The sequence below is a fragment of the Suncus etruscus genome, chromosome 2 (genome assembly GCF_024139225.1).
Source record: "Suncus etruscus isolate mSunEtr1 chromosome 2, mSunEtr1.pri.cur, whole genome shotgun sequence".
Lineage (NCBI taxonomy): Eukaryota > Metazoa > Chordata > Mammalia > Eulipotyphla > Soricidae > Suncus > Suncus etruscus.
The window spans coordinates 56,943,698-56,969,343 of record NC_064849.1 but is presented as its reverse complement, the minus strand read 5'-3'; the positions used below and the strand labels follow the sequence as shown (position 1 = coordinate 56,969,343).

Here is a 25,646-nt window from a genome sequence, read left to right as displayed (position 1 = left end):
GAAATAGTTCAAGGAAGTTCAAAAGAACATATGGTAGCATTCAAGAAAACACATTGATTTAAAACTCTAAGCAGCAGTTTAGAAGTTTTTTGAGTTACATGTTTTTAAAATCTCATTAATATTTGCATAAACAGTCAACCTATTGTTTCACTGTTGCTGGGTGACATTGTGAGAACATGAAGAACCTAATTCTTTGTGGTTTGCACTAGATTTGATTTGGCAAGGTCTCTGCCTTGTAAAATAGTGCAATAATGTAAAAAGCAAACAACTCAATGATAGGAACTCCTCACCAGGAATAATCTGCCCAAATAGACTATAATTCAGACTTGAAGAAATGATACAGGCCTTCATGGATAAGCAACAGTTTAGGAACTTCATAGCCTTAAAAACAAATTTTGAAAGAAATGTGGAACCTTTTTAAAGACAAGATTAATAAATATTCTGCATAATTCCTTCTAAATGATGGCCAAAAAATCCTTTTTGTCAATCATCTCACTCAATATCAATGGCCTAAATGCACTAATCAAGAGACATAGAATGACAGAATGGATCAGAAAATTGAACTCAACTTTCTGCTGCCTACATGAGACTGGACAAACAGACTCAAAGTAAAGGTTGGAAAGCAATATTTCAACAATTCCCTTAAAAAGGCTGGGTTGACCTTATATCAGACAACCTGGACTTCAAAGTAAAAAAATGTTTTAATTAAAGGGATTTGTTAATGATCAAATATTACATACACCAATAAGAATTCATCGTGCCAAACATTCATGCACCTGATGATGGATTATCAGAATTTTAAAACAGTTGCCAACACAACTGAAGGAAGATATTGACAGCTACATAATAGTAGTTGGAGGCTTTAACACCATTTATCACTTTGGATAGATTAACTAGAATAAAACTCAGTAAGGAAACACTGACTTTCAAGAAGAAATAGAATAGATTTGTTTTATAAATAGACATCTATATGATGCAATATATCCCCCTCAAAAGTTTAATGTACAGTCTTCTAACAAACTAATGTATATCTTTTCTATGGGAGGCAGCCCAGAAGACACCAATGAACATAATCTCTCCAGGACCGAAACCCGGTAAGATGTCCCCATCCAGCCAACATGGGGGCTGGTTCCTGCTGTGTGATTGGGCACCCAGTGCCATTATAAAGGACTGCTGCCCTGCTCCATGCCTTCTTTCTGCAGGAATCAGCCCAGAAGACACCAAGGAACATAATCTCTCCAGGATTCAAACCTGCCAGAGGAGCGCTGCTGCTCCACTTTGCTCCACGGCCGCATGCATCTTTTAACCCCTGAACCCCAACTCAACACATAGTAAAAAGCACACACATGCATCACAATGAGGAAATGTTGCAGTACAACCCAATGTATAAAGAATCAAGATGGCTGCTCTGATGACCGGAAAAGTACCAAACATCTAGGTATCCTTACAGATAAGATGTTTAGAGAAGAATTACAGAAGATGCTCATGGAGCTCAAAGCATAGATAGACATGAATGGAGCACAAACAAGAATCAAGAGGATTTGAAGATTGAAATTAGAAAACTTCATACTGAAATAACAGGTCAGAAAATCTCGGTTTATGAATTTAAAACCTCAATGGAAAGCCTCTCCACTGGAGTAACGCCAGCTGCAAACAGGGTCAGTGAGCCAGAGGATGAGATGCAGAAAAGATTGGAAGAGAAACTTAAAGCAAATGATCTGACAATGTCTAAACTACTCAAAGAATGTAAACAGATGAAAATATAAGTCTTTGATAAATTCAACAGAAACAACATAGGAATCAATGAAGTCCCAAGAGACCCAGAACAAGAAGAATAATAAGAATTGAAGGAAGAGTGAGAAGAGGAAGAGGAGGAAGAATTGTAAGAAGAATAATGTGAAGAAGAATAAAATGAATATTGTGAAGATTAAGAAGGGGAAGATGAAGAGGATGAAGAAAAAGAAGAAGAGGAAGAAAGAGAGTAAGAAGGCAAAGAATAGTAAGAAAGGGAAGAAGAGAAAGAAGAAAAAGCAGAGAAGAAAAAAGAAAAGAGGAAGAGGCTAGGGATGTGGTTCAATTTGTAGAGTAGATGACATATATCTCAGTGCCTAGATTTGATCCCAAATGATCTCATGTCCATGCTCTATTATTCTCACAACTTGTATGAATTTATATAATCTATTATGCTGAGTGAAATAAGTCAGAGAGAGAGAGAAAGAGATAGACACAGAATAGTGTCACTCATCTATGGGTTTTAAGAAAAAGATAATACATTTTTATAATAATTCCCAGAGATAGAGAGGAGGACCGGTAGGTCCAGCTCACGACGTGAAGCTCACCACAAAGAGTGATGAGTGAGAGAAATAACTACATTGAGAACTATCATAACAATGTGAATGAATAAGAAAAGTAGAAAGCCTGTCAAAAGTGCAGGTGGGGGTGGGGTGGGGAGGAGGGAGATTTGGGATATTGGTGATGGGAATGTTGCACTGGTGAAGGGGATGTTCTTTGCATGATTGAAACCCAACTACAATCATATTTATAATCAAGGTGTTTAAATAAAGATATTAATTAAATATACAAATTTTTAAAAGCCATCCTCAGACCTAAAAGATCTAAGAAAGCAGAGAATGTGCAAAGGATCAAAATAATTTGGCTTACTCAGCAAGTAACCAAGTTATAAAATAAAACATATTTTTAAAAGATTAAAAGAAAAATAATGTATAAAAGACAAGCACTTTATTAAGTCAGTGTAAACAGACCTCATTTAGTTATTTTCCTCTGCTATCTGAAAGTTAGTCAGTCCAGGGCTAAGCCTGTGGCTTGCATGTATGAGGCTCTGGGTTCCATTTACACCACTGGAAAAACAATAAAATGAAAACAGGTAGTCAGCCTGGGTTCAAAGTCCTGCCTATTTCTTACTAGCTCTAATGCTTTGGAGGATACATTTCAACTTTCTGGGAGTTGAAGTTTTTTTGAGGGGGATGTTGGACATAATGTCAGAGTTTACTTCATTGGGCTTTTATAGGGGAAATGAAAAATTCTTAGCAAATATTAAGGCTTCTACTGAATTTAATGTTTAATTATTATTGTTGGATCTCATGCTTACTGTATTGTTGGCTATAATGATTCAGGCCAGTGTGTAGCTCACTCATTGGTGGAAGCTGCTCATAGTGTGCTTCTGCTTTGTGCATTTCATAGAGGAGGAGGGTAATACCTGTTCCCAATATGCATAATGCCCAGATTCTTCAAGGGAAGAATCCTATATGTTATTTGGAGGAGGGGACACACCCAGGTATGCTTGGGATTTACTCCTGGCTCTGTGCTCAGTGATCACTCCTAGCAGGGCCATGTGGTATACTGGGAATAAAAATATAAATGCAGAGCAAGTGCACTGTCTTATTGCTCCAGCACCCCATAGATTATTGATGATGGAATTATACCAATTCAGGGAATGAAGAAAATTGATTATAAAGAAGGGGCCCGGAGAGATGGCACAGCGGCGTTTGCCTTGCAAGCAGCCGATCCAGGACCAAAGGTGGTTGGTTCGTATCCCGGTGTCCCATATGGTCCCCCGTGCCTGCCAGGAGCTCTTTCTGAGCAGACAGCCAGGAGTAACCCCTGAGCACCGCTGGTGTGACCCAAAAAGTAAAAAAAAAAAATTTTATTTGGGGAGTGGGGAGGGGGAAAAAAAAAGATAACCTAAAGATATCATTCCAGAATATGTTAATAACTTATCCTCTTTAAAATGACTAACAACTTCTATACCAAAGAAGTTTTGGTAATGTCTAACTCAGAATATCAGTGTTTAGAGGAGTAAGGTGAATATTTCTGCAGCTAGACTATCTTGCCAGTTTAATGATAGGGGAATAAGAGGTTGAAGAATCAAAATTGCTAGAACTAGGTATTTTCTCAGAAATTACTTACTAGTAGTTGCCCTCCAAGTAATCTAAAGTGCTTTCTTCTTGCTCTCTCTGCAAGGTACACAGCAATATCTCTCTTTTAAATTTCTCATCTCTCTCAGTCTTTTACTATTAAATTCAGAGCACAATAATTGCAAGCAGTTCATGAGTCATTTGGTGTCTACAGTGGAAAAATACAGAACAAATGTGTCTGTTCTTTTCTAGGCCAAAGCATATCTGAACATTGCCACAGAAGTGGTAAGAAGATTGCCACCCCCCTAGAGTGAATCCCCGAGTGTTCTGGAAATAGCCTTGTGCTTGACAACATCACCCTGGTAATCAGCAGTGTCATTGTGAAGCTTATAAGAATAAGAGCAATCATGATTATTTTCTTGTCTTTCTAAGGAAATGATGTCTTAGTTTCGATTTGATTTGCTAAACAGTGCTCACAAATAATTTTTGATCAGCTCTAACTGCTACATTTAAGTTTCATTTTTGTGAAAACTTGTATGTTCAAAGACCACAGAACTACATCTTAATTTTATAGAACTACTTCAAGGAATATGAGTTTATATTACAAGTCAGCCTTCAATTCAGAAGAACTGTAATCTTTAAACAAGTCTGAATTCTTTTTTAAAAGGACATACACAATTATGGCTGTAGAGATAATACAGCTGATAGGGTTCTTACCTTGCATGTGGCCAACCCAGATTCATATCCCGGTGTAAAATATAAACCCACGAGTTGTGAGATCACTCCAGTCACCATATTTCTAAACCCCACGCAGCCAGGACTGAAGGAGCAAAGTAGCAGTGAAGAAATAATACACCATGCCGGTCAGGAAAGTCAAGGAGTCAGTGACTTTTTTAAGAGTGCTTCTTGTGGCTTCTCCCTTGTGGTATCTTCCAGCGCCAAGCCAAAACTGACTTTTCTTTATTATATCAATGCCCTTCCACCAGGATGGGTAAGGTTGAGAGTGAGACAAGAGTACCTATCTAGTGGGCTTTTTACATATCAAAGGAAGAGGTTTAAGAAAGGAGGAAGTTGGGGGAACACCTTTGTTTGGGGTTAATAGCTGAGTGTCTTCTTACACCTTGGCACCCTCTCTGGTCCCCAGAATCCTCTCAAAACTTTATTTCTGATGTCTTTTAGACATAAATTTTGGTAACATAATGTCTACCTCAGACATTTTTATCTGAATTTGAGTCCTGCTTCTGTTACTATTTTAAAGACATTCTTAATATTGGTAAACTTGGGCTGTAGACATTGTTCAGCAGTAGGCCACTTAGTACCTTGCATGTATAAGATCCTTGTTTTGACCCTCAGTTATAATCCTGTAATAGATGAGACTAAGTCATTAGTTAATCCTTAGATACAGTAAAGTGATTCATGACTTTTGACAAATACTTGGATGTGATTTGCACTAAAGTTAAGCCAGCCAGAAAGGTAGTAAATGAATTATGTTATTGCAAATCTATTTTCATCTACTTCTTTTTAGATGAAACCTGTAACTTAAATGTTTATAGAAACTGTACATTCAATGAGCAAATGCAACCCAGATTTTTTCAGAATGGGAATGGTAAAATGAGCTATGGGATAACTCATTTAGTACATTTAGTATAGCTCGTATAGTGCAAGGAGTACTACTTAACAATAAAAAAGAAAATCATAGCTACATGCTATGAATAAATTCCAGAAAATTTTATGGAATGAAGAAGCCAATCCCAAAAGATTGTACAACATCAAATTCCATTCTTGAAGTAACAAAATTATAGAAATAGAAAGCAGATTAGTGGTTTCTAGTAGTCAAGGAAAGGGTTGAGGTACAAGAAATATTGTGTACTGTGTAATGTGAGGAAACCTTGTGATGTGGAAGTAGCACGTATCATAACTATATCAATGCTTATACATCTTGGTTATAATATTATATAGTTTTATAAGATGTTGACATTGGGATAAGTTCAGAAAAGGGCACAACAAAGCTTCTCTGTTTTTTGTTTTTACAATTGCATGTGAACCTACAGGGTTTTTAAAATTTTTTTAATTGAAAAAATAGTGTTCTTGTATCCAAATTTTAAATTTTCTAGACCAAATCATCTATGTTGATTATAATCATGAATAAAAGTAATTGGAGGCACACATTAATTATCATTTATTCTATGAAGAAAATAATGACTTACATTGTAGATATTTATTTGTATTCTTATTGTATTTGGGAGATGAAACCAATATAGATCATCATTGAGCATTTCTGAATATCAAAAAATAATTAACCATGCTGCTTTGAGGAACATCACTAAAACTAGTGATGGTAGTATATAAGTAGATTCAGAAATGAAGGAAGGGAAATTGCTGTAAGAGCAAGAATGAAGATTATTCTAAGATTTTTGCCCGTGGCAGCTTTTTCTGAGCTTCAAAGAACTGACTTCAAAGCTAGATTCTCTAGCACAGAGTATGCCTGTTGTTAGAACGAATATTAATTCTACATTCTTAACTTTCTCAGAAATCAGAGAATTCCCATTCTACTTTCAGAGAATAAAATAGGCTTCCCCACTCACTGCATTACAAGGATAGGGGAACAAGCAGTGGTACTTTGCCACTGAGCTATCTCTGGGTCCTTATCTGAGTTCTTCTCTGACTTCCAGTTAGAAGAGTCCCCTTCATCTTTACAAGAAAGCATAAAATGCCTTTGTAGAGTCATCATTATACATAAATATAAGGAGCGCCTCTTCAACAAATAAAGCTAGGAAAATTGATCAAGAGTACCATTGAACTATTACCTCACATCATGCACAAGTTAACTCAAAATTGATTAAAGACCAATGTTCAACTCAAAATCCATGGAATGCATTCATTAAAAGGTAAGTAGAACACTATAATATTGGATTCAGAGGTGGTTCAACTCTATTGACTAGGAAAACAAAGGCAAAAAATAAATGGAACTGTAACAAAGTTTCTATGTGTCAAAGAAATCGAAACAAAAAGATATCCTACTCAATGGGAGAATATATTACATATGTACATCTGACACAGGGCTAATGTGATATATAAGGAACTCAGAAAACTCAATAAAAATAAGCAGTTCATCTCCTAAATGATGAGAAGAGCTGAATATATATGCCTACATAGAAGACATGCAAATGGCCAACAGATACATGGAAAATATTAAATTCACTTGAGTAGCATTCTTTGACTATGAAGGAAATCTAAATAGAACAATGAGAAATCACATCATCATCACAATAATAAGAATGGTGTGTGTATATCTATACATACATATATATATGGATCCATATATCCATATAATATATGAATATTGACATATAATATATGAATATGAAAATGATAATGAATGTTGGATAATGAATGAAAGAACAGAAATAATGAATGTTGACAGGGATGTAGAAGGAACCCTCATTCATTATTGGTGAGAATGTTAGCTGGTCTCGCCTCTATGGAAAACAGTATGGATAGTTCTTAAAATATTAAAAATTGAACTATCATATGATTGCTGTCTAACCCAAGAACAAAAAATATAGTATAAAAGATATATGCACATTTATTTTTATTGTTTGATATTATATCAAACATCTAGAAGTAAATACCCTACGACAGATGCATGAAAAAGAAGTTGTGGAATGCAACACAGCTAAAAGAAAAGAGGAAGTCTTGAAATTTCTTACAACATGGATAGAACTAGAGGTGACCTTGTTAAGCAAATTAAGTCAGAAGGGGAAAGATAAATATAGTGTGATCTTATTCTTATGTAGTAAAAAAAGAAACAGCCAGGAAACTAGTTTCACAAAGTTCATAATATAACTCCCTAAGGATGCTAGAATAATCAGGAGCGGGACAGGTTGGGGACAGGTTGTAGTCTCAGGTGCAACTCTCTGTTCATTTAAAGAAGGTAGATTCTGACAAACACAGTTTGTATCCAGCCAGCTCCATAGACTCTATTCTCAAAAGAAATGTAAGCCAAGCAGTTCATGGGCACACTGGCCACACAGATGAAAACTAGCAATCCTGGGAAGAGGATGGGCCAGCTCCCTGTCCTGCCAAAGCAATACTACTGCATCCATCACCCATAATCCCCACTTTGCCTGTTGTCCTGCTTCACCACTCGTCTATAACTCTGCAGAGATATCAATCTGACCAAAATTCCAGGTAGGCCAGTATTTGGGCTGATATCACCAGGACTATTTTGGAGTGACTGTGGGCAATGTGCAAATACTCCCCCCTCACCTTCTCTTACTTCTGAAAGATCTGACAGCTGAAAACATGCCTCACAAAGGCTACAGTATCAATAATAGTGCTTGGAATTCCCAGGCCATGTAGTTACATTTGCAGCTGGGCAACAACTTCATTTTTGTTTGGTACTGTCATCCCTATAAGATCACGTCAATGTGTAGCTAAACTCACCTAGAAATCAGAAACAAATGAAGTACAGAATGGTCAGCTAGCAACAAAAGCTTACTAAATCTTCTGATAATGACTTTATGACCTCATTGGAGATGTAATAAAATTTTCGCACATTTGCTTATCACTGTACTTCTTTTCTCTCTCTCTTCTTTGTTGTTGTTTTTTTTTAAAACAATTTTGTTATCACTTCTCTGGAAACAAATGTATTACAATCAACTATGTCAACTATGTGATACATGCTCTTTAAATAAAGTAAAAAAATTATTTTAAAAAGGGATGATAGATTACAGGAGATCACAATGATTATCAAAAATAAATTATTTATTAAAAATTATTTTATATAAAATCTTTATTTAAGTACCACGATTACAAGAATGATTGTAGTTGGGCTTCAGTAATAAACAGAACACCCCCCCTTCACCTGTGCAATGTCCCCACCACCAATGCCCCCCCCTCCTTCCCATACCTTACCTGTATTTGAAGAAGGCATTCTACTTCTCTCATTAAGATTATCATGATAGTTGTTAGTGTAGTTATTTTCCTAACTGCACCATTACTCTTTTTGGTGAGCTTCATATTGTGAGCTATTCTTCCGGCCCTCATCTCTGTTGTCTCTGGGATAATTACAATAATGTCCTTAATTTTTCTTAAAACCTGTAGATCAGTGAGTCTATTCTGTATCTATCTCTCTCCCTCTAGCTTATTTCACTTAACATAATAAATTCCATGTACACCCACATATAGGAAAATTTCATGACTTCGTTTCTCCTAATGGCTGCATAATATTCCATTATGTATATGTACAACAGTTTCTTTAGGCATTCACCTATTGAAGGACATCTTGGTTGTTTCAGAGTCTGGCTATTGTAAATAGTGCTGCAATGAATATAGGTGTGAGGAAGGGATTTCTGAATTGTATTTTTGTATTCCTAGGGTATATCCCTAGGAGTGGTATAGCTGGATCATATGGGAACTCAATTTCCAGTTTTTTGAGGAATTTCCATATTGTTTTCCATAAAGGCTGGACTAGACAGCATTCCCAGGCATTCCCAACAGCAGTGAATGAGAGTTTCTTTCTCTCCACATCCCCGCCAGTATTGATTGTTCCTGTTCTTGGAAAAGGAATATGGGTGACATTACTTTACCCAATTTTAAATTGTATTACAAAGCAATAGGTACAGCATGGTATTGGAATAAAGACAGATCCTCAGGTCAGTGGAATAGACTTGAGTATTCAAAGAATGTTCCTCAGGCATATAATCAACTAATCTTTGATAAAGGGGCAAAAAAATCCAAAATGGAGCAAGGAAAATCTCTTCAACAAATGGTGTTGACACATTTGCAAAAAATCGAACTCATAGGGCCAGAATGGTGGTGCAAGTGCTAAGGCATCTATCTTGCACGCACTAGCCTAGGACGGACCGTGATTTGATCCCCCGGTATCCCATATGGTCTCCCAAGCCATGAGCAATTTCTGAGCGCATAGCCAGGAGTAACCCCTGAGCATCATCGGATGTGGCCTAAAAAATAGGCGAACTCAGACCCCCATTTAACACCATGAACAAAAGTCAAATCCAAATGGATTAAAGACCTTGATATCAGGCTTGAAACCATAAGGGTATATAGAATAACACGTAGGTAAAACACTCCATGACATTGAAACAGCACTCTCCAAACATGTGAAAACAGATAAACAGATGTGACTATATTAAGCTGAGAAGCTTCTGCACCTCAAAGAAAATAGTGCCTAGGACACAAAAGCCACCCACAGAATGGGAGAAACTATTCACCCAATATCCATCAGATAAGGGGCTAATATCCATAATATACAAGGCACTGACAGAACTTAACAAGAAAAAAAATCTAACTCCATCAAAAAAATGGGGAGAAGAAATGAACACTTTATCAAAAAGAAATACAAATGGTCAAAAGACATGAAAAAATGTTCCACATCACTAATCATCAGGGAGATGCAAATCAAAACAAAAATGAGGTTCCATCTCACACCACAAAGGCTGGCACACACCACAACGACTAAACATTATTTTTCTAAAAAGTAACTGGCAGGTCATATAAGGAGCCTCTGGAATCAAAAATAATCAGTGCATGGGGCCAAAGCAAGTAGGGCATTTGCCTTGCATGCTGTGGACCTGAATGCAATCTCTGGCATGCCTTCTGGTCTCCTAAGCACTGCCAGGAGTAATTCCTGACCGTAGATCCAGGAATAATCCCTGAGCAACACCAGGTGTGCCCCCAAAACATAAATAAATAATAAATAACCGGGGCCAGTGAGGTGGCACTAGAGGTAAGGTGTCTGCCTTGCAAGCGCTAGCCAAGGAAGGACCGTGGTTTGATTCCCCAGCATCCCATATGGTCCCCCCCCCAAGCCAGGGGCATTTCTGAGCACTTAGTCAGGAGTAACCCCTGAGCATCAAACTGGTGTGGCCAAAAAAAAACAAAAATAAATAAATAACCAATGTAAACAAAGCATAGGTTATCATTAGGGTAGGGAGTATCCACTAGTAAGAATCCTGTGGGCATTAGTAAAATGATATTAGCACTTTGCTGCTATAGTATGGTTAATATTTTGTCACTTGTAAGTAGTTATCTGCCAAGATGTGGCATGGATCAAACATTTGGTCTCATGCATGTAAGGCAGATGCTCTCCATTACCCAGGCCCATGTCTCTTTAATAAAACTAAAGCTTTTATATTGAAAAATTAAAGAAGCATTTTCTCTTTCTTATGCTAGTTAGTTTGACTTGTGACATTTGAAAATCAGATTGAAACTTGCAGAATAGTCAGTTCAATTATTTGCTTTCTTTTTATACTTTGTCATTTTGGTGTGTGATCTGAAGCAACAAATTGTTTTCTCATTTAAAGCCATTTTAAGTAATTTGGTTTAAAGATTACATAGAGTGTAGTGAGAATAGAACCCTAGAATGTAGTGATCTGTACCACTTTTTTCTAATCAGAAATCATTATTTAAATAACATTGAAACCCTGTCTTCAATTTAAAGGATAGCAGTGCTTTGAAAACCTTATTAAATTCTAAAATTGTCTGACCTATGTAAATATTCATGTGCCATACTTTCAACTTATGAATAGAAAAATGGCTGACTTTATCCTCAGGAACGTCAAGTTCATAAAACGATAACTTGGTAAAGACATAAAAGATGTTCAAGACTATCCTTTACTAAAACAGAGAAGGCAAAATGTGGTTGTGTGTTTGAAGAATTTTATGCAAGCTACAATCTTTTGTAAATATTTCAAAGTTTCATAAGTGTTAATTGCCCCCTGCCCCCAGCACATTTATGCTCTCTGCTACGGTAATTGTTATACTTCAGAATAGTTAGTAAATATCATATATTACTTGAATATTAGATGTATCAAGCAATTATCATTTTAATTTTTATTCTGACTTAGAAATAAGATAGAAATAATATTCTATGCTCAACTGTATTTGTTTAGACCATTAAAAAACCATGTGGAAGACTATGGGTGTTGCAGCTGCTGAACTGTTTGGACATTTTTCATACGGTGCCTGATGGATTTAATTATGGTTCACACTTGTTTCTTTAGCATCTTTTCAGATGGGGAACTACAGAGATGCATTGTAAACCACTATGAGAACATGTTATTAGCTTGTATGTGCTGATGAAGGAATTTTCAAGTTAAGTTGTAAAATTCCCTTACAAATAAATTCCATTTGACTCTATCTTGCACAGAATTACCTAGATCATGTATAATAGAGCACAAACATATTCAAGAGAAAAGGCCCCATTGTGACTATGCATGGGTCAGCAATAAAGCTTCATTTAACATTAGAAATACCGGGCCCGGAGAGATAGCACAGCGGCGTTTGCCTTGCAAGCAGCCGATCCAGGACCAAACGTGGTTGGTTCGAATCCCGGTGTCCCATATGGTCCCCCGAGCCTGCCAGGAGCTATTTCTCAGCAGACAGCCAGGAGTAATCCCTGAGCACCACCAGGTGTGGCCCAAAAACCAAAAACAAACAAACAAAAAAAAAACCATTAGAAATACCAATAAAATTATTTTTTCAAATCTCTTAAAACTTGTATTTACACTAGAGAGCTCATACTTTAATGGAGGACACCAAACTAACACAAAAGAGATAAGATTTAAAACTAGTAAGAACTGTAAATAGTGCACCCCAGCTGGCCAATTTGGGTCCCTGGCTCCTTTTCTGCATCATTCCCTCTCCAAGCCCTTTGGCCAGAGAGTTGCCAGATCTACACCTAAAACCACTCAGATACAGTGCATTTGTGAAAATACATTCCAAAACATATATGTCTTTCTTGCAGGCAGGTGGACTATAACACTCCTATTTTTCAGACAGTGCACTCCTCAAAACTCAATTAACCCAATAAAGTAATTTGTCTACAATTTTCTTGTTTATTTGTTTTGTGTTTGGGCCACACCCAAAAATGCTCAAGTGTTACTCTGCACTGCATTCAGAAATCACTCCTGGCAGGCTGGAGGGACCGTATGGGATGCCAGGAATCAAACCCAGGTCAGCCACATGCAAGGCAAACTCCCTACTCTCTGTGCCATCACTCCAGCCTCAACTAGTCTACAATTTTCTCAGCATACTCAAATAAATCTTCACGCTAAGGAAAATAACATGAAAAGCAGATGTAAAATTAGTTGCTATTTGATAGGAGCAATTCAACAGATCACTTCTCAAGTAAAGGGGAATCTAAAATCTATTCACACCACAAAATACAAATAATAATGGGGGAAACAGGGGCACTCAACTGCAGTGGCAGTTAGAGAGAGAAACCTAGGCAAATCTGTAAGCTCATCAGAATTCTTAAGCCTAGGTGAAGAGGACCTAAAATGAACATTTCAGTGCAATGGCAACAGAAATTAAGGAAGCCATTGAAATTAAGCATTTGGTCAAGACATTCAACCAACTTAAAGAAGAACATTTTCAAAAAAAATGAGAGAATTAATACAAAGAGAATTAAAGAAGTTAAAGATATGCTATCGAGCCATAGTAGCAGAGTCATAGGGGGAGAATCCACATAGACGAACTTAAAGACAAATGACAACCCAGCATTAATAAGGAAATAAAAACTGAAAGAGAAATGATGGAAGAAAATGTGAGATAGTTAATGAACAAAAACAAGAGGAATAAACTCTAAATCATAGTAATACCAGAAGGTGAAGAAAAAGGGAAAGGGAATAACAAAGGTAGCAATTTTGCCAATTCAAGAAACCAAAAGCGTGCCAAACAAAATAAATTTAAAAAGACCAAAACAAAGACATAATAACCAAAATAGCATAAAACAAAGAGAGACACACTTCTTAAAGCAGTTAGTGCGCCTATGCAAAAAGGACTGATGCTATATTATATTGTTGGTGCATTTGGAGGTAAGAATGACAGGCTATACAATCTCTCTGCTCTGGTTTTGACCTGAGCTTTTATCCCAACCAAGACTTTTCTACTAGAATTTCATAGCAAGCAAAATAAAAACAAGCAAAAGAAAAATATGAGGATAGAAGAGGCTACCTTTACATTTGGAAATAAACACACTAGGAGGTATAACTATTAAGGAATTAAACATACAAAGGAATTATAGATATGCCCATTAAGTCTTTTAAGATAGTCTTGGGGGATGGGTGAGATCCAGAGCACATTCTCGTCCCACACCATAGTCTTATTGAGTCTGAGAAATAGTTTGCAGCAGTAAGGGATCAGGTAGTGTCCTTGAACTGGAGGATCCTTCTGGAGCTGAATTCCAGTAGCATGCAACAGGGGGGATATGTGAGAATAAGGGCCGCATAGAATGAGTCAGCAGGAGTGGTGGTTGCACACACTCTCGTGTTCCACTACCGACACCACCACCAATACCTTCTCCCCTTCCCCACCCCCCTATTGTCATACTTCCATAAGACCTGGCAGCTGAAACTACACCCACAAGAGCTACAATATCAGCAATGGTGCTTTTAATTCCTGGACTGTGTGACTACATTTGCAGCCATATGACAACTTCATTTTTGTTTAATACTATCAACCCTGTAGGAACACGCCAATTTGGAAGCCAATATGTAGCTTAATGTTCAGAAGTAAATGAAGTAACAAAATGGTCAGCTACCAAGAGCTTACTAAATCTTCTCACACTTAATGACCTCATTGGCAATACAATAATTTTCACAAATTTGTTTATTGCTATACTTTTTATTATTTTAAAAGTAATTTTGCTCTCATGTGTTTGCAAATATATGTATTACAATAAGCTATGTCAATGTATGATACATGCTTTTTAAATAAAGTAAATTTGAACAAAAAAGTGTCAGTTAAGATAGAAAGCTGGTATGCTGTGTAGGTATAGGATGGACTCAGAAGGTTGATGGATGGAGATTGACACTAGTGGTGGCATTGGTTCTGACACATTGTATGTCTAAACTCAATTATGAGTAACTTTGCAAATCACTGTTTTAAATTAAAATACTTTAATAAAAACCTAGTAAGTACTAAGCTCTGATATTAAGTACATTTGTTGTCTTAGGGATATGGACTGAATTAAGATCTGAGATCAAGTTTGAAAACATGACTAAATTATATGAACAGAAAATAACTAAAGGATAAAGGGGTCGCTGAACCTCTTGATGAAGTATGGGGAACCAAGAAACATAATTTTATATTTAGAGGTTACAGATAATTGGCTAGTAGATGAGGAAAATGATCAAACTACAGAATGTTTTTAACATCATAAAATGCAGTTTGACATTGACATTTGACATTGATTTATTAGAATTTTTAAGTGGTTGTTAATATAATTTCTGTTGAAAGGTACAAAAATGGACCCTTTTTTGCATAGTTGGTCTCCCTTTAAGAGATCCTAACAAACTGATTTTAAAATGTATATAAGGCTGAAAAATTAAGAGTAGCTGAGAAATTAAGGATAGAGAAAAGAGAAAGATGGAAGATTGAAACTTGGCCTAGAAAATCACAGATTACTAAAAATTGATAGTAACTAATACTGTCAGTATTAATATAATACAGGGATAGAAAAAGATAAGGTACTATATGTAGTCTGTATATTGAACACCTGATTTTTGACAAAATAGATATTACAAATTATTAGAAAAATAATACTAGTACTATGGCAGTTGCTTAAACAAGTGGGGAAAACAAATCTCCGCATTGCTATATAGAACTTCATTTTAAAAAGAAATCCAGAGGAATTGCTGAATAGATTCCAGAAAATTTTCTACGAAAGTTAAACTCAAAAGCAAATACCACAGGAGGTGTGAGGGAACTTCATCAGCTCAGCTCTTTTGCCTAAGATATAAATGAATGCATGTACCTGAAGATGGTTTAAGTGAACACCAGCAATCACAACTGTTAACCGACCTGTACCATATGGGGGGAGGACCAACACTAAAAATAACAGCCTATAACATCAGTGATCCTCCAGGCAGATAAAAGGCTGTGTTGCTTATGGGAGGAAAAAAAATACAAGTTCTGATTTTTTAGGCTATGCAGTACTGAATTTCACTTCCTTTGGGGAAGAGCACAGATAATGATGTGCCCCAGGGATGAATAACACAGCATTTTGGCATGTACAAGGGACTAGAGTATCGAAAAGTCTTCTCTGGGCTCCTTCCCTCACTTCCTCCAACCTGAACAGTAGCAATACTTGATCAACATGGTTTTTATCTTCATCATTCTCTTCAACATTTTGGCTATAAAAAAACAAAAACAAAAACAAAAAAACAGAAAAATCTCACCAACACTAAAGCTACAGCTCTACTGTGAGGAAAATAAGAAAAGCTAACAAGATGTATAAGCAGAGAAATTTCATCATGCAACCATTGTAAAAATAAGATGGAATGCCTGAAAGAAAATGGCAAATCTCCAAATGCCAAAACTAAAGACAAGAATTGAAAAGAAAGATCTATATCTTTGGCTACATTCAAATTAAAAATGTCTTCTCAGTAAAAGACATTCTATAAAGTTGAGTTGATAAGCCACAAGCTGAGAGAACATATTTCAATACCTATACTGGTTCTTTGGAATAATTCAATACTTCAAATCATTAAGTGGATAAAAGGGTAACTTAATTAAAAATTAACTCATAATTTTAACAAGATAGTGATTACAAATAGGCAGTATCTAGTAGCATTTCACAGAAGAGAAAACATGAGTGAAATAAGTCAGAGAGAGAGAAAGATGCAGAATGGGCTCACTCATCTATGGGTTTAAAGAAAAATGAAAGGCATTCTTGCAATAATTTTCAGAGACAAAAGAGAGGAGGGCTGGAAGTTCCAGTTTATCTCATGAAGCTCACCACAAAGAGTGATGAATTTAGTTAGAGAAATAACTACATTGAGAACTATCCTAACAATGAGAATGTATGAGGAAAATAGAAAGCCTGTTTAGAGTACAGGTGGGGGTGCAGTGGGGAGGAAGAAGATTTGGGACATTGGTGATGGGAATGTTGCACTGCTGATGGGGGTGGGTGTTCTTTACATGACTGAAACCCAACCACAATCATGTTTGTAATCAAGGTGTTTAAATAAAAAGAATGTATATTCATCTGAAAAAAAAAAACAACACTAAAACAAAAGGAGTTGGGTCCCACTTACAATCAGGAAAATTCAACTCAAAACCAGTGAGATACCACTTACATTCATTGGGTTGTAAAAATTAAAAAGTCTTATAAAACAAACATAATAAGGGTATCTTAAACAGTACTAGAAAATTGGAAGCAACCACTTTGGAGAATACTTTCTTATAAGTTTGTAATCACCTATTCCATTCTGAGTATTTTAAGAAAATGTCTTGCATTATAAATACAAAATGACACACTAAGAATTTATATCTGCACTGTTCAGAGTAGCAAAAGCAGCAAATAATCCAAGTGTTTGGTAACAAAAGAATTGATAGATTCAGTGAAGTCTCGATATTTATCCCTGCAGTATATTACACATTGCTAATGAACTACAGCTACTTTTAAACCATGAATGAATTTTAGAAAGTCTGTGGAAATGGTAAGTTAATTGATTTAACTGTAATGACAGTTTAGAGTTTGCCTAACATTTTATAAGTCTTTTTTGTTTGTTTGTTTTGTTTTGTTTTTGAACCACACCCGGCTCTATGCTCAGAAATCGTTCCTGGCAGGCACTGGGAACCATATGGGATGCCGGGATTCAAACTACCATCCGTCTGCATGCAAGGCAAATGCTCTACCTCCATGCTATCTCTCCAGCCCCAGAACATTTTATGAATCTTAAAAGTGAGAAAACTAATGGACATTATGATGTGGCCATATATGTATAAGTGATGGAATTTCTTGGAAACTATGGGAATGATAACAATTAAAATTAGTTAAGAACTACTTCAGGGAGGCTGGAGCAATCGCATAGCATCAGGGCATTTGCCTTGCATGCAGCTGACCCAGGACCGACCTGGGTTCGATCCCCAGTGTCCCATTGTCACCCAAGTCAGGATCGATTTCTGAGCGCATAGTCAGGAGTAACCCCTGAGGGCCACCTAGTGTGTCCCAAAACAAAAACAAACAAACAAACAAAAGATTTACTTCAGGGTAAGGGGCCAGAGAGAATATAACAGGTAGGACACTTACCTTGCATGCTGCCAATTTGGGTTTGATTCCCATCATCACCTATGCCCCCCTGAACCCACCAGGAGTGATCCCTGAGTACAGAGCCAAGAGTAAGCCCTAAGAATTGCTTGGTGTTGGTAAGCTAATTTTTGATGGGGATTTGGAGAGTGTTTTAGGTCATGGATACTGTTTTTGTTCCTTGTACATATTCATCTGTATATATCAAATTTTATTTAAATTTTTATTATCATTATGCTGATTTACATTATTTTGAGTTTAAACATACAATGTTCTAGCACCAATTCCACTATCAGTGTCAACTTCCCTCCACCAATATTTCCCGAGTAATTCCCACCCATATCCTGCCTTCTTGATAGTTACATTTTTTGTTTGTTATTATAATTTGGGTTTCAAATTACAGTGCTGTTGGCACTGTATTTTAGACATATACATAAATCTCACTTCATGTATTTGAGGCCTGTTACCTCCCAACTGCCTCTTTTTATGTACTCTTGACTCTGACAATTATTTGTGGAAGGTCTCTGATTATAAAATTTTATTTTGCCACATATAAAGAAATGAGGCACCAGCATCAGAGTTGAGGTAGGGATTAGAGGAGTATGATAAGGGTGTGAAGTAGGGGTTTGTTTTTTCTTAATCAAGAAGGAAAGGAAATGATCAGAAAAACCATCACAGATAACAGCTGAGAGAAATAGTTGGGGAGAGATCTGGCAGTAGGATAACAAAGAGAATATTAAACCATTCACTCCACCTAATCATTGTAAATCACCTAATCACAGTGGTCTTAAAACTTATATAAAATTACACTTTTAATGTGCTAAGTATAATTAAATCAAGATGTATTTGTGGAATATCATCTCACAGAAGTTGTTCACAGATTTTATACAATGTCCTTTTGTAGTAAAGTCACAAAAAATAACTCCCCTCTTTTTCTGTAATTTACATAAGCTATTTTTTACCTTTCTAAGAAGGACCTAACAAATAAGTCTTGGGATGGGGGAGACTATTTTTAAAAGTCTACTTCTGTGCCTTTTATGGCAATGTCAAAATACCCTCAAACCAGGCACTCTAAAAATATATTTTTGTGGGGCCGGAGAGATAGCATGCAGGTAAGGCATTTACCTTTCATGCAGAAGGTCATCGGTTCGAATCCCGGCATCCCATATGGTCCCCCGTGCATGCCAGGAGCAATTTCTGAGCACGGAGCCAGGAAAAACTCCTGAGCACTGCCGGGTGTGACCCAAAAACCACAAAAAAAAAATTATATATATATATATATATATATATATATATATATATATATATATATATATATTTGTGTGTGTGTGTGTGTTTGCAGGCCACATCCATAGGTGTTCAGTGCTATCTCCTGGCTCTGTACTCTGGAATCATTTCTGACAGTGCTACGGGACCATTTGTGGTGCTGGGGATTGAACCCAGATCAGCTATATGCAAGACACGTGTCATGCTAATTGTACTATCTTTCCAGTCCCCAGGATTTATTCTCGTTAATTATAACCTAATGACAATTTTATAAATTTTTCTTTCTACCCAATTTTGTGACCATTTTAGAACTTATAATGTATATATTATCTTTACAGTTAAGAATTATTGTTTTGCTAGAGGATACTCCACACCAGCCTGACTTCAATGTAGGATGTACAGATTCCAGGATCTTTAATACAGAAACCTGATGCCAACAATAGAGACTGCGTGAAAAATAAAACTGTATTGGCACTACAGACAATGACTTGGATTGAATAAACTAGTTTCCCTGGAGCCTAGAGTTGGTCTTTTGCCAGAAAACTTCAGGGGTAGGGTCTCCTTGTATTTAGACCAAGGCTTTTCCTTTCCATGTCCCCCATATTTTGGTGGGCCTATGCAAACAATATTTGCCACTCTAACACCGTTTTTACTGTGCTCCTTTGACTCTAACCCTTAAAAAAAAAAAACCTCTTAAACTTTTGATGTTAACTTAAACCAATATGCATGTGCATGAAAATATTAAAAATACTATGCCTTCAATGGAGTCACACAAATTTTATGGCTTTAGATTGTGTACTGCTAAGAAATGTTATAATGTACTACAACCTGGGGACTTGTGGACAAAGTAATTGTACATGGGTTCTGCCTTATTTTTCTTAATGTTCTTTGTAAGTTCAATATTTAGGCGTCATCAAGGGGGTTTCTTCTGAGAACTGTTTATGAGCGATTGTCCTTCCGCTGTAACTTTACCTTGTCCTCTTTGCATCATTGTTCTCATAATTAAAAATAAAAAATTAGGGGCCGGCGAGGTGGCGCTAGAGGTAAGGTGTCTGCCTTGCAAGCGTTAGCTAAAGAAGGACCGTGGTTCGATCCCCCGGCATCCCATATGGTCCCCCCAAGCCAGGGGTGATTTCTGAGTGCTTAGCCAGGAGTAACCCTTGAGCATCAAATGGGTGTGGCCCAAAAACCAAAAATAAAAAAATAAAAAAAATTATTGTTTTGTATTTCCTTAATAGTTATCATTCTGAGTATATATTTCCTTATGTAAAATTAGCTTTCCCCATTGGATCTGCTTAGCAGGAAATTCTAGTATAAGTTTCTCTTGAGATCTGAGTTTAGGTTATAACTAGGTTATAGGAATTTTCTAGCTTGTTATCCATCCCCCATATGCTCCAGTAGTATCGTGCAACATTATTTCTTTTTGCATAGGCACATTAAAATGGAGAAATCTTGCGTATAGAGAGAAGTTCTTATCTAATAAGAATTCATTATTTTATAATGCAAGGGTGCCTTTCACCCTGAACATTTGTCCTGGAGACTTGACTTAGGCCTCAGTTGATTGGACATCAACTGTCCAAGCCTGAACCTCTTGGATTCCATCCTTGGAACTGGCAGAGTTTTCTACACCAGCATCAGCAAAAACGTCCACATGGAGAATGCTGCTGCCCTGGCACTAACTTGCTCCAGGGTGTAATTATATGACACCCTAACAACTAAGAAACAACAGCAACTTGCTTTCAGGCCAGGTTTTTCTGCCTTATCACCTAACAGTGAGATGAAATCAGAAGACAAGCCATGAGACCCCAATTTCAACATATGAGCTGTGCAAAAACCAAGATCTCTAATTACAGAAGCCTGACTGCAACAGCCGTGATTGAGGATAACTTTTCCTAGGATCATGAAGAAAGACCTTGTTGTTGGACAATTAGTATGCCCAGAGCATGTAGTTGGTTTTATGACAGGATCCTTCATGGACACCCTGTTTTTAAGATAAGGGTATTCCCTATCCAATTTCCCCAATATTTGCTGCTCCTGTGCAAAAACAAACAAAAAATTGCCACCACAACCACACCCTTTTTTCTAAATTTTTTTAATCTTATTTTTATCTTCTATATAGGGGATGCCACCTTTTCATAGAATCTTGGGGGGGGGGAGCATGAATTACTTTGTTTTACCTCAAATGTTGACACATTTCTACAAAATTGAGGGAAAAAATGATGGAGGCCTGAGGTCAAGTGGAGAAAAACAAAAAGACAGAACTAAATATCAAAACCAAAGTCAGTAACAAAAGAATCAAGAGAGCAAGTTATAACAATGTAAACTTCAAATGGGCCTGTTAAACTGGCAGCTCGGGAGCTAAGGGTGGTGGTATAGGATGCACACAGGGAACTTTGGTGAAAGGAGGTAAACACTGGTGGTGGGAAAATTCACTGTCACTAATTCACTGTCGCTGTAAGCCTACATACAGCTATGAAGGACATTGTAATTCACAGTAGTTTCAATGAAAAAAATTTTTAAGAATTTTTTTAATTTTTCTTAAAGTATCCCCTTATAATTATTGACATGTCTGTATTTATATCTATATATTTATATCTATATATATATATTTATATCTAATGCCAGGAATTGAGCTTCTGGGATGTTAAATTTGCAGCATGTGCTGCAACACCCCAGTATTTTTACTAATATTTGTACAATATTAGGAAACATAATAGGCTCATTCACTTTTCCACTCCCGCCCCAAATGTTTCCAGCACTTCTCACTATCATTACTCTTCCTGCCATTGGTCTTTGACTGTGGCAGTAAGACCAGGAGCTAGCTGTGTGCACATGTACCAGTCGTAGGATTGTGTATGTGACTGCTGTCCTGGTTTCCCAAATCTTTTTTTAATTAATATCTTTATTTAAATACCTTAATTACAAACATGATTGTGGTTGGGTTTCAGTCATGTAACACCCCTCTTCACCAGTGCAACATTCCCATCACCAATGTCCAAAATCTCCCTCCTCCTCCCCTTACCCCACCTGTACTCTAGACCGGCTTTCTACCTACCTCATTCATTCTCATTGTTAGGATAGTTCTCAATGTAGTTATTTTTCTAACTACACTCATCATTCTTGTGGTGAGCTTCCTGAGGTGAGCTGGAACTTCCAGCTCTTTTTTGTCTCTGAAAATTATTGCAAGAATGTCTTTCATTTTTCTTAAAACCCATAGATAAGTAAGACTATTCTGCATCTTTCTCACCCTCTGACTTATTTCACTCAGCATAATAGATTCCATGTACATCCATGTATAGGAAAATTTCATGATTTCGTCTCTCCTGACAGCTGCATAATACTCCATTATATATCTACCACAGTTTCTTTAGCCATTCATCTGTTGAAGGCCATCTTGGTTGTTTCCAGAGTCTTACTATGGTAAATAGCGCTGCAATGAATATATAGGTGTAAGGAGGGATTTTTGTATTGTACTTTTGTGTTCCTAGGGCATATTCCTAGGAGTGCTATAGCTGGATTGTATGGAAACTCAATTTCCAGTTTTTTGAGGAATCTCCATATTGATTTCCATAAAGGTTGGACTAGACTGCATTCCCACCAGCAGTGGATAAGAGTTCCTTTCTCTTTACATCCCCACCAGCACTGTTTGTTCTCATTCTTTGTGATGTGAGCCAATCTCATTGGCGTGAGATGGTACCTCATAGTTGTTTTGATTTGCATCTCCCTGATGATTAGTGATGTGGAGCATTTTTTCATGTGCCTTTTATGATTTACCAAATCTTATATGGAATCATTGCTATCACCAGAACAAATCAGTTGCTTCTTGTTGAATACCTGAATCTTTGAATATTTGTCATTTTTGACAGCACTCAGGAGAGAGCCACTTGAAGTTTTATTTCCCTCATATGACAGGGCTTTTCTAAAACTCCTTTTAGTTCCTGTGGCCTAAAGATTGCTTCATTTTCCTGCAAGAGGAGGTAAGTGGGGTCTCAGTGCTTCCCATGATTGTGTGTTTATTTCCTATTATACAATTTTTCTTGTAGAAGAATTGAAGGATTTATAGGGAATGTTGGGTAGTATGGGCTCCTTGGTACCTAGGAAATGTTTCTTTTACTGACTAGAAATTTTAAAAACTAATATTATGTGACCTTTTACATCAAATCCCAGGCTTAAATTATTTTATAAAGGGGAAATAGTTATTTGAAGTATCTTTCCCCAGTCTTTGACATTAAGAATTTGACTTGAAATAGTTAACATTTAGTTTCCCAGTTCAATAACCAGAAGTATAATAAAAATCACCAGTAAACAATAACAAAAAATGTTTTTCATTGGTATATATTTTATGGCAAGGAGAAATCATTTTTATTACATTCAGCTAGCAAGTACTTTTCTATTGAACCAGATATTTTTTATTCTTTCTAGAGAGTTTTCAAATCAACAAGCTTTTTGTAAGTAAACAAAAAAAATGGGAAAAGGAGCTTAACGGACACTTCCTCAAGATATACAGATGATCAGCAAACATCTGAAAAGTGTTCGTTGTTACTGATTTACAATCAGTGCTGAGTGTGAAAAGGGAACCCTCATTTACTGTTGATAGGAATATCATCTGGCAATAGAAATGAGGGCTGGAAGAATGGGCCACAATATGAAGCTTACCACAAGTGGTGAGTGCAGTTAGAGAAATAACTACACTAACAGTTATCATGGCAATGGTAGTGAGACAGAGAAATTAAATGCCTGTCTCGAATACAGGCAAGGGGTGGGAGAGGAGGGAGATGGGAGCATTGGTGGTGGGAACGTTGCACTGGTAAAAGGGGGTGTTCATTTTTTATAACTAAAACCTAACTACAAACAGTTTTGTAATCACAGTGCTTAAATAAAGATATTTTTTTAAAAAAGAATGTTATCTGGTTTAGTCCCTTTGGAAAATAATAGAGATACTTAAAAAAAACTGTCATATGATCCAGCGATTACACTTCTTGGTAATCCCAAGAACACAAAAAACACATTTGAAGAGATATATGCATACCTATATTCATTTCAACATTTTTATAATAGATAAAATTTAAGGAAAAGGGGCCAAAGTGGTGACACGAGTGGTAGGGCATTTGCATTGCACACACTAACCTAGGATAGACCACAGTTTGATCCCCTGTCGTCCCAGATGGTCTCCCAAGCCAGGAGCGATTTCTGAGTGCATTAACAGGAGTAACCCCTGAGCATCACTGGGTGTGGCCCCAAAAACAAAACAAACAAACAAAAAATACACTTAAAAATAGTAAACAACCCCAATGTCCTGTAGCAGATGAGTAGGTAAAGAAATCATCATATACACACAATGAAATAGCTACCTATAAGAAATAATCACAACTATTTTTCTACAACTTGGAACTGGAGGGTGCCAGGCTAAGTGAAGTGATCTAAGAGAAGATCAAATACTAAATGATCTCAGTTGTGTGGAATATAGAAGCACAAAAGTAAGGGAGTAGGGACAGGGCAATGCAAAGCAATCCTGAAATTCTGCCTACAGTACTATACCTTGCATAGAGAGAAAGAGAGAAACTTAAAAAAACACTGAAAAAGCATTTTTTGTTTAAGACTTCCAATTAATTTCATTTTATAATGTATATAAAAAGACAGATTTATAAATAGTGTCTTAATATTCTGAGCTATTTACTTAAGGTTCTTTATTACAAAGTGAAATACAGGAAGGATCGGGAAAGTTAACATCTAAGTCTTCAGTCTGGAACTTGTAGTATTAACCTTTACTTCTTTTTGAGAATAATTCAGTATCCTGTATTTTTTGAAACAGGGTACATGTGATTTACTCACACATCTTTTTAAGGACGTGTTTTCTGAAAGCACAAAAGATATGACCACTTTGGTTTTGATTTCACTCACAACTTTGTTTATACTTACAAGCTAATTTTTATTGACAATGTATAGCAACCCTAATAATAGCCATAGCATTTTAAGAAGAAAAATGAAGTTGTTGATTCCCAGATAAATAACAGTCACTATGTTCAAAATTGATTTGAGGAAGGGGAGAGAGGGTTAATTTTCCCATGATATGACATTAAATTATAGAAATAATTTCCTTTTCTTTAGCTCATTATCTGTCCTGGAAAGTACATTACCAACATGAATTTCTTTCCTATAATTATTAATATATCAGTAAATTAAGATACCCACTTTTTCTGGGTGAAAACATATAGGACAAGTAAATTCAATAAATTTTCTTATGATTGTCAAAGGTACCTAAAGAAATGCAGGAATCATGATGAGCTTTTATTAGCTGAAGCAATGTGCAGTTTTAATTAGATATCAAATGCTATGGCTCAGATATCCTGATTATCAGTTATCCATCCTGCGTTATCCATCAGATTTCTTTTCTTTAGAGTACTCAATATGAATTTGAAGAGAAATTTTAATAGAGCGACTATTTC

At 36.4% G+C, this 25,646-nt stretch overlaps 1 protein-coding gene across 1 annotated transcript in view; it reads left to right on the top strand.

Moving 5' to 3' along the window:
• NUBPL (NUBP iron-sulfur cluster assembly factor, mitochondrial) overlaps positions 1-4,348 on the top strand; it is a 227,027-nt gene extending 222,679 nt beyond the window's left edge. The window contains exon 11 of the mRNA XM_049766761.1: positions 4,128-4,348. Within this exon, the coding sequence (XP_049622718.1) occupies positions 4,128-4,184 (57 nt within the window). The 3' untranslated portion in view covers positions 4,185-4,348. The remainder of the gene's footprint in view (positions 1-4,127) is intronic.
• Positions 4,349-25,646: the final 21,298 nt, after the last annotated feature.